At 50.8% G+C, this 12,630-nt stretch overlaps 3 protein-coding genes across 3 annotated transcripts; 2 read left to right on the top strand and 1 right to left on the bottom strand.

The window, feature by feature from the left end:
• Nucleotides 1-6,467: 6,467 nt before the first annotated feature.
• KRP23_9060 (uncharacterized protein) lies at nt 6,468-7,743 on the bottom strand (the record flags this gene model as incomplete). The annotated part of the gene is made up of 2 exons (XM_067894575.1): nt 6,468-6,540; nt 7,517-7,743. 2 exons carry the CDS (start codon nt 7,741-7,743, stop codon nt 6,468-6,470), a joined length of 300 nt encoding a protein of 99 aa, XP_067743999.1.
• A 215-nt stretch (nt 7,744-7,958) lies between these two features.
• On the top strand, nt 7,959-10,983 carry KRP23_9059 (Helicase ARIP4; the record flags this gene model as incomplete). Its single annotated transcript, XM_067894574.1, has 5 exons — nt 7,959-9,779; nt 9,870-10,190; nt 10,262-10,396; nt 10,476-10,856; nt 10,930-10,983. The coding sequence occupies 5 exons, from the start codon at nt 7,959-7,961 to the stop codon at nt 10,981-10,983; spliced, it is 2,712 nt and encodes a 903-aa protein (XP_067743998.1).
• Nucleotides 10,984-11,122: 139 nt separating this feature from the next.
• KRP23_9058 (uncharacterized protein) lies at nt 11,123-12,010 on the top strand (the record flags this gene model as incomplete). The annotated part of the gene is made up of 1 exon (XM_067894573.1): nt 11,123-12,010. One exon carries the CDS (start codon nt 11,123-11,125, stop codon nt 12,008-12,010), a length of 888 nt encoding a protein of 295 aa, XP_067743997.1.
• Between the last annotated feature and the right edge of the window lie 620 nt (nt 12,011-12,630).

The following is a 12,630-nucleotide window of genomic DNA, read 5'->3' as shown; positions in this document are numbered from 1 at the left end:
TAGCCAAATGATGACCTACAGAGGCTCCCAGAGCTGTAGGATAAGAGAAATAAATCAGCAGTCTTCCCCACAAGCCACCAAGGGTCAAGTCCGTCTTCGGTAAGTCTAGCTAGCTTGTCTTAGGGTCTGGATACGCTCGGCTGCGTGGGATGCCTGTCAGCGAGCTTGAGGTACATTGAACCGAGAGTTTGTTGCTGGTCAGTCCAAGAGATAGGAGTGGCCAAGAGTTAGGGGCGACAAGGAGTGTCGGTCCCTATATATTGGTGGAACCCGAGTGTTCCCAAGTGTATTTCACTACCCGCCGAGGTTACCCTCGGCAAACCCGTATTAGGCGTGACTGCCGGTACCCTTACTTCTGAGGGGCTGCGGGGGTTCGCGCGAAAGCGCAATATTGCGTTCTAGCCCTCGCTCGTGGCTAGTAGTGCAGGTTTTAAGGTTGACCGAACTCAACCTTGGTATACAGAGGCGCTTACAACCAACCCGGTGTAAGGGATCGTTCCTGGTCTTCAGGTGTTGATCCAACGTTCGCTGACCTTTCGCGAGGGAAGCGTGTGTTGTTGGTGGGACTCATACCGTTCGGTAGTGAGATTTTCTGCGTGTTCCTACACGACAGTACAGATGATGATCCAGTGTAAGCACGTAGTTCAATAGGCCTCAGCCTTAACCTGGGTTCAGACCAGCGACAGCAGCAACTTCAACAATTATCGAGACAGTAGTGAACCCAGGTAGCAGAGAGTATGGGTACGAACCTGAGTAGTGGGTGAGCGAGCGAGCTCATTCTGGAATCTAAAGAAAAGGAATAAAGTCGACTCCTGCTCTGGCCAAGCAGACGTGGGCTAACGTGTTTGGTGACCTCGAGTAGTTCCTCGGGCACCTTAACCACACTCTTCCAAGTGCTTTCAAGACGTGATCTCGGGCACCTAATAACAATCTTCTGAGTGCTTTCAAGACGTGATCTCGGGCACCTTAATCACAATCTTCCGAGTGCTTTCAAGACGTGATTTCGGGCACCTCGACACACAAAACCAAGACTTCCTTTGCCTAAGTGCTACCAACTCCAATCTTCCGGCTCACTACCAGTGAGTTGGAAGATTGCGACACAACTGGGCTATATTCTGAGGCTCGTGATGGCTGACTAGACATCACGTGAATGCTTGGCATCCATCACTTTGTGAGTTTGTCAACGTGCTTACATCATCCTATAACAGTGTCCATGTTGAGTTGGATGGTGTCTCAGGATGAACACATAGTGAACGATCTCGTAAACGTACCCAGCAAGTATTTCACAAGATTCATTTGCAAAGGTTTCCAAGAATTACGGTCGTCTTTCAGAAAACTGTAACTTTTAGAAATGTTCAGAAAATCGTCGTTGAAAATCGTACATTGAGACTTTAGTAGCCCAAACACTGTCGATACATCAAAGCCTCTCAATACGTTCGCATACATTGTGCCCCGAAGATTGTTTATCAACATGTTGCCAGTCGTGGAGATATCATCGGTACTGGCAGTTGTCCTGTGACGGGGCACACACAGCACCTTGCACAGAGGAAGTGCTAGAGAGCGTAAGCTCTCGGTGAACAACAAGTTCACGGTTCCCGGTCTAAGGGAACCGACTACGACTTAGACGGTAGGTTTAAAGACTGGATATATTTTATAGGTGAGTCAAGCTTGATCCTTACAAACTCTAAGTCAACTATAGTAAAAGCTAAACAAGTGCCCAATGGTTGGCTCACCGCCAACCGGTACCACGTACCATGGGCACAAAAGAGAGACATCCCGTCACTCTTTATGTAACATGGGTACACGTCGGTGTACCCCGTTACATGTCCCGTCCATCCTTACGATATCAAACCGAGGAGTCGTGATTGACAAAGCAAACCTTGGCATACAACGCCGCTCTGGTGCCACCAGGATACTCAATCCCAACCTCACCACTTCTTGTAAAACACCGAATGATGTCTGTTCTTCATCTTTCAGAAAAATTGAAGTTCTTCAGCTCTTGATTTTGACGCAGCATTATATGGAGTTGGTGGAGCGCCTCATTATTGCTGGTGCAGGGACACCAAATACGATATTCGGCCCCAATACTTCAATGCGGTAATGCGGCTTGTAATTTTGCCTGGGGCACAGATTTTTGCAAACCCTGACGCACCTGTCTCGATGATCTCAATGGAAGCGCAAATCAAGTGCCTTGACGTAGGAAACGCAAGGAAATCACTTGGAGAATGCTTGTCATTCACGTTCAGGCGGAATATCGTTCCAAGAATTTCATCAAGCCTGGACATTGTTAAATAGTCTCCATCTCGTTTGATAAGTTGGTTGAACGAGGAATTATTTTCTTCCCCACGGGTAAAATCCATGCAACTATTAATTCGCTCTGAAAGGTTGCTAATTCCAATCACGCTAGGTATCCAGGTTGTGTTTTCGGCGTGTAGCTTGATCATCGATAGTAAAAGTCAACACTTTGCAATGTGATCTCCTACTTCTTGCATACGATTGATGAGCGAACGGCCTGCTATTTCACTCCCTGTTGACGATAACACCCGCCCAAAAAAATATGATTGGGTCCCAATCAAGCTTTGTCCAAGTTTCCAGTATCTACACACGATTGGAAACAACTTTTTTGTAACAGGACTGGTTGGATCAAATTTGGTTGATTCCACAATCACTTTTAAATCTTCGCAGCAATGTTTTTCAATAATATCGTGCCATCAAAATGCTCGATCAAATGCCGAAAGAAGGCGCTCATCTGAGGGTGCGATAGTTGTCATATCGATTGATAGCCTTCGTTATTGCATCCTCATTAGCAGGACTGATATTAGCATTGATAATTACCCCGAAGTAAATTTTTCGGGGCTCGTCAAACAAACGCTGCACTTTACACTCCACAAAATTGATAGGGAGCAACGGGTGCTTCTGGTTACAGTGTCTTCTCATATTTTTGCGCTGTGGAGCAAAGTATGAGCAATGTGAGCAGCTGTACCCATTTCGGATCGGGATAAAGTCTACAGGCCGAAGGAATCTTGAAGAAAGTCCCATATACTGAACCAAATCGGCTCCAGAAGGAAATTCCAAGCTTGCTAGTGTCTCTGTTAACGTTGCCAATACTATGTCATTCCAGTGTTTCCGCCCAAAATGCCCTACCACTTGTGGTGGACTTGAATTCAGCACGTAACAACACCGAATACAAATTAATACTCCAAGTTGATCATTGACACACAAGAACTCGTCTCCCTCTCAACGACAGTTAGCAGTGAAAGCCAACCGCGAGCCCACACTCTTTAAGGCTGCATCATAAGGCACAGATCTCTAACATCTTGCGCAACCGAGACAAGTTCTTAAGGGTGAGGGCCCCAAGTGCGAACGTGCACGTGTCTTGGCACATCGTACTGTGGATGACGCGCTTGCGAATTGGGTGGTGCAGTATCAAGCTCTTCAGAGTGCTGTCTGCGTTCGCGCTGCTTCCTTCTCTTCACGTTACTGACCCCGCAGTCGCTCCTGTAGTATCCCAAGACTAGACAACACCTTCGTACAGCCGACGAGCTTTCTCCTTAACCTCAAAGTAATTCAGGTAAATGTTAAATTGTCTTGCAAATGATACAATTTCTAAGGCGTCCATAGATTAGTACCTGATCAACTTGGAGCTTAATTAATACCTGCTAAACTTCAAACTTAATGCTCGATTGGGATTTTTCCAAAATACATTTGCTATATGAAAAATATGCACTTTCATACTTGTTCAACACCAGAGTACATACTGAAAAGTAAACGGATTATACAAACCAGGGCTCAAGGTTTACATTTAATAAAGGGTTTTGTATGGAGATGGGGGTGCTCGTATAATTTGGCCACCAGCCAAAAGTGTTTTTGTTGTTGTATATGAGCCACCCGATAAAGTGCAAAAACGCGAGTGTTAACACGTAAGTAGTACTAGTATCAGCTCTTTCTCAGCGCGTTTTGGAACCTGTGTCAAAACCCCACCTTAAAACGGTAAAAAATGACAAGTTACGGAAACACACACAAGAATTCGTATACTTTTGGCCCGGAGTGTACCTTGTTCCCCAACTTTCGATTGTGTGTAGCGCAGAAACATGAGCAGCTCGAGACAGCATTGTTGTGGCTGATGTGAGCCAGACCAGCCTGTGAAACTAAATGCTCTACGTCAACCCGAGTCGGTGGTAAGTGAATGCTCGAGTGTTTCTCCAACAATGCGGCGTCTGTGAAACCAATGTTGATAGGATTGCGGTGGGGCTGTGAGATGCTCTAATGGACCCCTAGGAATCCATATCATCGTCACTTGCAAAATCTAGGAGCGAGAACAACGAAGAGGAAACAGAGCGCCAACATGTACGCGTGTGGCTATGACAAATGCCACAGCAGAGAGGTTGTTCAATGGCTTCACCTAAATCGAAGTGAAAATTGCTCTTCCTCAACCTTGAGCCCGCGGAGATCGATTCCGCCGACTTCCTTCCTGCCCTCGTTCGTCTCCCCCGTGTTGGCTCGCTGTGTACCCATTCCACCACACGTCACATATTTTGCAACTACTGCGCCAGACAGAATAATTTGACTAGTACCGTTTATAATACGAATTCGCACTTAGTTCAACGACTGGCTGTGGGTATCCGTTGCCTCGCAGCCCACACCTTCATCTCATTACCCATTTTCCATCTGCAGCGACGACCACTACAAGACGAACAGGTTCAGGCCCCACTCACCCCGTGATCGAGATGATAGGACAAACTTCTTTCCCCATACGACCGACGCTGAGTTCAACCGAAAGACCCGACGTTCTTTTGCCAGGACGTTGGTGCTAGTTTGATCGATCCGATCCTGGTGCATTTCTGTATATATGTGTTTTTTGTGCGTGCGGATGAGGATGACACTCAAACTTAGGACACCTTCCGAGAAGCTTTAGCTCGTGTGGACGGCTGTTGTATTCATACTGCCTGAGTCCGCTGTGCAGCTTCTGTGTGTATTTGTATGTGAGCGTTGATGAAAGAAAGGATATTTGTGTTTGTTTGAGGCGATCATCGTGTTGCCGCTGAAAACAAAATCACTTTCTGCTGCCTTCCAACTGAGCTTGCCAAAGTCTGGTGCGTATTATGTGTTGTATATGTGTGTGGTTGAGGAGGTGATGATCTACAATTGCATAGTTCAACTGAACTGCCGTCCAAGGCACTGTTGAGAACATTCCATCAAAGTCTTTCGCTCCTATCTGATTCTCAGCCACATGTAGTTAGTGTGTATGTCTAATCGTTGTTTGCCGTGTGAAGCGAGAAGGGGTGATGAATTTGACAATGGGAATCTCTCTGAAGGGCTGTAGTGGCCCTCAAGGTGTCGAGAAACGTAGTCATCCTTGCACTGACCTTCTCGATCCACGGTTCAATTTGCATCGCGATTGAAATGATGTTTACAAGATAATCCAACTCTGAAGCCTATGTGTAGAGTCAAATCTAGAGCTTTTTAACCCTGATCAATCGCAAGCAAACCTTGTTGCATTCCTTCTTGCTTTTTTTTTTAATGTGCTCTCCAGTGACAGACGATTGTGTTTTTATGAATGCCAAGTTGTACCATCTTCTTTACTTGCGCGCACTGCACGACACAGTTTAGTTCTACAGTCCCCGTCGATGCGACTGGGCATAGCTGATCGCTCTCCTGACGTGTCTTGTTCGTTGGCAGGCGTGATGGTCCTGGTCGAACCGACGTGAGCCACCGAACCTCCGCGTTCTTGAAAATTGTGTCATTTCGATACCTGGTTCATCTTCGAGCATGTCGGAGCGAATGTACTCGCTAAGGACATATACGTGACTTCTGGGTAGCGCCAACACGTCACTTCGTCGCCGAACAGCATGTTTGGCAATATGCCCGCTGCTACACCCTTGAGGCTGGCCACCGTGTCAACTTCCAGACGGCGTTGGCGGCGCTCACGACACAGGCTGTCGAGCTGCTGCGCCATCCATTGCCCCCGTCACGATGATCCACTTCGTCATTTCCAATCGCCCATCCATCGCAGCCGTGGAACCGCTTCCGACCTCAGGGCGGCGCTCGAGAAACCACTTCACTACGTTTAAGTGCCCACTGCTCGCATCGCGATCCACCCATAGGCAGCGCTATCTGATCGTTGTTGAAAAACCACTGCACTGCTTCAAGGTGGTCACTTCCTGCTGCATTTTCGAACACAGCGTGAAAAACTGCAATTTCGGTTGGCTTGATGCCAATGCCACACTTACCATGTTCTAGCGCTTCCTCCAGAATGTGCAGATGACCATCACTTGCTGCAGCTTCAGTGGCCTTTAAAATACCGCTATGGTTGTCGACAGTAAATCGCTCAGTCACAATATTATCAAGTAGCCAGCGCACTATGTAGCTGCTCACTTTAGCGCCGTGCAGCATTAACTAATCCGGCTGAAAGTTGGGCTTGACGATAAAAGTTGTCACTTCAAGTGGTCGTCAGGCTACGATGCGAGCTACAAGGCGTAGTGCACCGCCGTCACAACTTGGCCCTTTACTTTCAAGCGCGCAAGCGCGAGCATTGCTCCACTGCCATAATACGTCGACCAGGTTGATGCAACGCTGCAATACGCGGTCCATCACGAACCACCATCGGGAGTCCCGTGGGTCAACGTCGCTTCCTTTTTGCCACGCCTGCTTTTGCTGTCTAAATCTGTACCGAGCGGGTGCTCAGTCTTACACGCATCTCTCGAGCTGCAGGTAAAACCAAAACTGAAGCGACCGAGACTGGAGCGCCGCGAGAGCCTGCCTGCTGCACAAAGCCAACAAGTATTTTCGCTGTCGTACCGCCAAGCAACTCGACAGACGCACGCAAGGCGTGTCGATGCTTGGAACACTGATGAAGCGGATTAGTCGCGAAAAGCGTTGCCGACGTATTGCCTATTATTGCTCCCAGCAGCCACTGCAGCAGCTCGAGGTCTCATCCACGAATGATGCTTCCCATAAAGTGACCCCAGTCTCGATCCAAACTGCCCTTGCGTTTGTAGCAACGTCTGCATGCCCGTTCTCCACCGCAGCCGCCAGCCAGACGGAGGACTCTAAAAATCACCAGCAGCATGACGGCCAAACGAGCGACTTGCAGCCACAAACCAAGAAACGAAAAACCAACTCCACATCTCCTGCATCCAGTCCGAAGTCAGATACAAGCACCGCCATGCTGGAGTCCAATGCAAAGGCAGAATTAGTACAGACGCGGGAGTCTGGAGGAAAGGGTGTCCCCACCTCTCCACATCACTTGGTTACTGCCATTTGCCTCAGTTGTTTCTTGGACGTCACCCGTAGAACCTTCTCTATCCATAAGAACTGTAAACTGCGCAGATCACCGGCGGCAACTGCAGCTTCAACGGTCTGCACGGGCCCCACGCAGCCTGATAAATGCTCAAACAGCCATCGGATCCTGTCCATCCCTTCGACGCACAGCTTCGACGACCCCCTGGGAGAACTGTGCGCGGTGATAATGGCAATCGGGCAGGAGGGAAATTGCCACGGCTATCTCGTTCCGCACAGTGTGTTGTTGATCGTGACGACGGGCAGTGCGTCCATCAGACCCGTTACACCGAGTTTGCGCTCTTCCGCGCTTCCTGCCTGCAGCCCGCGCAGTTTACTGGGATGCTCCATTCCGTCCATCTTCTGCAGTCTCACTCGCTTGCTTTCGTTGCATTGTGCCAGGCACGCGGCCATACGGCGCTGGTACGTGAACATCTCCTCTTGGCCGCACGTCAGGGTGTTCATGACGCCCTCGATCCGACGCAATCGGTCGCATAGTTGTGTTCGTCCTCGCTGGTCGCCGACAGATCGAAGGTCAACGCCGCCTTGCACGTGGACGGAACGCCGCGGCCTCGGCGGTAGCTGCCTTGCGCGATTCCAATTGTCACTATTCTACCCCGCTGGACTGCCATCATTCAACCCGGATCTCTTCACTGGTACTGGTAGAACGCAGCTCAAGAATGACCATGGGGTGTACATGCGGCCTTCTGCCATGCATTTGTGTGGGAGATGTCGACGACGCGGTGGATTTCTCGGTAGAGGTTCACGATGCGCAAAGATCTAGTACAAGTGGTGCGAAAGCAAAGCTACGCCGCTTGTTCGCGGCCGACGCCACGTCGCAGTGCATGAGCTGCATGATGCTGCCATGCATCTGTCCCGCTGACGACGACGCCGTTGACGATGAAACTACGAGCGTGGAGGCTGCAAGTCCGTTGGCTTCCGACCAAATTCGAGGCGCTGTCGACGAGAACACAGACGAGTACGGCCGCGTGCGTCTGGGTTCAGGTTCCGCCGGTATCTGCGAAGGCGACGTGTGGATCGCGCGAGAGATCAAACCATTGCTGAAGCCCCACCAGGTGGAAGGTGTGCAGTTCATGCATGCACACGTGGCTGCCGGCCGTGGATGCATCCTGGCGGACTATATGGGCCTCGGCAAGACGCTCCAGGTCATCACGGTTATTTATTCGTTCTTAGTTGACGAGATTGATGCACGGAAGCAGTGCCAGAAGAAAGATCATGACCCTCGCGATTGCATTACAGACAAGGTGGAGCCGCAAGAACAAGACAACAATCGCGAAGATGAAGAGCCACCCGCTACGGTGCTAGTGCTGTGCCCAGCGATTTGTTTGCCCAATTGGGACTCCGAGTTTAAAAAGTGGCTGGGTGCTGAGGCGTGTGCACGCTGTCCTGTCTTCACGTTGGATTCTTCCACGACTAAGGGCACCACTGCGGGGCGGCTGCGACTCCTACAGCGCTGGAAGCGTACCGGAGGTGTCCTGCTCATGGGGTACGAGATGTTCCGTGGGCTACTTAATCCAACAACAACGCCGGCAAGCTATGCTACGGAGCGCGACGCGTCTATTCAGGTATGTTCACGCATGGCTTCAGCAACGATGGAAATCACCAGTGCCTCAGCGCAAGAGGCGGCTAAATTGCAGCGTACAGCGCAAGAATTCCGACGCCTGCTGTGCACTCCAGGCGCAGACCTCGTGGTCATGGATGAAGGTCACCGGATGAAGGATCCAAGCTCGCTGCTTTGCCAGAGTGTGGCACAGATTCAATCCCCTCGGCGGTTAGTACTCACTGGTTACCCTGTGCAAAACTCGCTTTCCGAGTATTGGTGCATGGTCAACTTTGCTCGGGAGGGCTTCCTGGGCAGCTACGACGAGTTTCGAGCAAAATTCGAGCGTCCTATTTTGGAGGGGAATGCGGCCTGTTCTCAAGAGCTCATTGGGCGACTGGAGAGTGTCGTGCTGCGACGGGGCAAGGCACTGCTGCGTTCCCAGCTACCTCCCAAAATGGAGTGGATCCTGTATTGCAAGCTTTCGCCAGTCCAACACCGCTTGTACTGTGACTTCCTCGATTTTTACGGAGACAGTAACTCCCCTGGTGGAGCTGCTGCTGATCTCTTGACCGCATATGCGGCTCTGTTGCAGGTGATGAACCATCCGGATATTATTTATTCAAAACTTTGTCCTTCTCAGGAAGATGGTGCTGCGTTGCTGATGGCGGATGAAGATAACTACAACGACACCCTGCCTGTCTTAGATGATTCAAACGGTTGGGCGTGGGAGAGTGAAGAGCGTTTGCAGGAAAAACGGCAGATTGCCGCGGCGCAGCGGCGCAAGAAACGCCAGAAGCTCACGAATGCGCAAAGATCCTACGAGTGGGCACGCTCCGTAATTTTTGGAGGTACCAATTCCGGATTCGCATTGACAACGGGCATCGGAAGTGCTGCTACACCGCCAAAACAGTCTACGGAGAGCTCGTACCATACTGAGGTACTGGAAAATAGTGGTAAAATGGCGGTGCTTTTGCGCATTGTGGAAAAAAGCTTCGCTTGTGGTGACAAGGTGGTCGTGTTCTCTCAGAGTGTGCCAACGTTGAAGGTCATCTCCGATTTCCTGCGAGCGAGTTCCTTCAGTCCATCCCGCGCTGCGGATGACGCTGCAAAGGCACGGAAGCACATGAAGGACGGGCACGCTGTAGCTAAACCCAAGCGTCGCAGAATCGCCCCACGCTCGAATCGAGACCCAGCAGGAATTTTACGTAAGCGTCGAAACCAGGCAAGCGCATCGGGTGCTCGTAAAGTCGCAAAATTCACTGCTGTAGCGTCAGACATGGCATCAAATGAGTGGTTCCTGCAGATCGACGGAAGCACGAATGGCGCTAAGCGCATGGAGTATATTCAGGTAAAGTGAAGCGTGGAGAGCCTAGCTTTTGTTTCTGCCGACTGACGTCCTGTTGGTGTGTAATTATGCAGCGCTTTAGCAAGGCTGATTCTCCGGTTAAGTTGCTGTTGGTGTCGACGCGAGCTGGTGCAGAGGGTATTAATCTTCACGCAGCAAACCGCCTCGTGCTGTTTGACGTTAGTTGGAATCCTTCCAATGACCATCAGGTAAGTGACTAAAGTAGCGTTCTCGGTGTATTTTGATGATGCCTGGCGTACTAAGTGTTTTGTTTGCGCTTTTTATCAGTCCATGTGCCGCTCGCACCGCATCGGCCAGACTAAAACTGTGCATGTGTACCGACTTGTGAGTACTGGTACGATGGAGCGGATGATTTACGAACAGCAGATGAAGAAGGTCGATCTATCCACATCGGTAGTGGACAGTCACGAGGCTGTGCTGCTTCCTGACCGCAAGGAACGTGGGGCAAATTCTGTTAGCTCTGTGGAACCCCCTGGATCAACAGACGCCGGCTCACTCTCGAAAGAGCCAACGAGCCTGGCCCCGTTTAGCGGGTTTCTCCAGCCTCCCACCGAGGTAGACTACGGCCAAGAGCTTGCGGCGGACCAGTCCATGATTGAAGGCGACGATGTCTTGGCATCGTGCGTTAAGGAGTTGGGTCACTGGCTGGTACGTTCGAGGATGCATGCTTTGCTTGTGTTTGGTGCACTTCGACTAACGTTTCCTCGATTGTCGCCTACAGGTGGACATTCACCGAGCGCATGAGCCTCTGGACGACGAAAAGCAGTCTTCGTAGTGGCCATTTAGGTAGATGATAGCTGCCAAATGCCAAAATGTGTGAGCAAAATCGCATGTTTTTGCCACGACAGTCGACCTTTTTTCTCAAAAGTACCGCTGCCATTTCGAAAAACCACGCAGGAAGCGCGCAAGCAGAAATGACGCGCTCGACGGTCGGCGTGGACGTGACCGCGCACAAGGAGGAGCGCAACGTGACCGACACCAAGAAGAAAACCAAGCTGCGCGTCCGCTACTATGTGGAGCTCGTCGTGGGGCCGCCGCGCGAGAGCCATACGCGCCTGGGGTTCTCCGGCTCGTTCCAAGCGCTCATGCGACTTCACCGCGAGTTCGTGCGGATCTACGTCGAAAAGCACGGGGATGCGCACGGCGGGCTGCTCACGGGTCGGGAGAGCTTCTTGTCGAGCTCATCGTCGACGTCGCGTTCGTCCGTGTCCTCGACGTCCAAGGGGTCGCCCACCTCGCTCTCGAGCTTCGTGCGGCACACGTTCGGCCTAAAGAAGAAAACGAAAAATGCAGGCGAAAGGGAGACACAAGCACAAGGGGCCCTGCGTAATCAGCATACGCATCATTCATACCACCACCACCAGATTCCAGTTGCACAGGAGCTGCCTGGAATTGTGTCATTTCCTGCCCAGAACAAGATGCTGGTGCATCTGGAGAGCGGCGAGGCCAAGGATGATGTCAAGATCGAAGATCGCAACGCTGGACTCTTTGATTATTATTCGCAGCTATTCAATTCAGACGACGGAGGAATGTACCTGGAGCTAGTTCACCAGCGGGCGCAAGAGCGAGCAGACAAGAACAAGAGCGAACTCTCTGAGACTCGATCGGAGGACGGAGCAGAGCAGGCAGCCCCCTCTCACACGACCGGCGGGCTTCTAAAGCTGCTTGGTGCTCACCGAAAGACCGAAGACATTACAAGCAGCAAGCACGTCGAGTTTTTTGAGCCTGTGTACGTGCGCGCAAGGGGGAAATCGCGTGGCCGCCGATCTACGCGTCGACAATCCAACCAGCAAGCCCCGTGAGCTCCAGTGAACGAGGATTCTTCTTTTGATTGAAGAAAGAGGGATGCGGAGTACATGTACAAATGCTTATCTTTTTTCCTCTTCAACGCTATCGAAGCGAAATTCAAGGAATGTAAGTAATAGGAAAGTAGACTTTATCTTCTTAGGCTGCCTCCGCACTGTCTTCTTCGTCCTCCCCGGATGCTTGTGCATCGGTATCAAGAAAATCAAAAGGGTATAGGTCGTCTAAAGCTGCATCCTCTGCGATTGTTGGGGACATTGGCGCAGCTTGCATCACCAACACCACTGCATCATCGCTGGAGGGGGTCTCTGCTTCGCTTCTCAATATTGGATGCTGTGCGTCGTCCAGCAAATCTGCCGACGACTCGCTGTCGATTTCATCGTCGACATCCAATCGTAGGGCGCTCTCGGCGGCGGCTAGTTGTTTCTGCTGCATCTCCGCCATTTCTTCATCTGTAATTTGATCCGATGCGCTCTCGTCTACTGCCTGCGTTACTTGAACACAGCCAAATTGTTGGCCCCTTCCAGGGTATGCTTCCGGGCTACAAGAGTGGAAAGCTGTCGTCAGGCTTATCTGTTCTTGCTTGCCTGTACTTGCATCCAATATTGCAATTGTACCA

Source organism: Phytophthora ramorum, assembly GCF_020800215.1.
Source record: "Phytophthora ramorum isolate Pr-102 chromosome Unknown Phyram_PR-102_s0007, whole genome shotgun sequence".
NCBI lineage: Eukaryota > Oomycota > Peronosporomycetes > Peronosporales > Peronosporaceae > Phytophthora > Phytophthora ramorum.
Note: the sequence above shows the minus strand (reverse complement) of the source record. Positions and strands in the feature narration are given on the sequence as shown.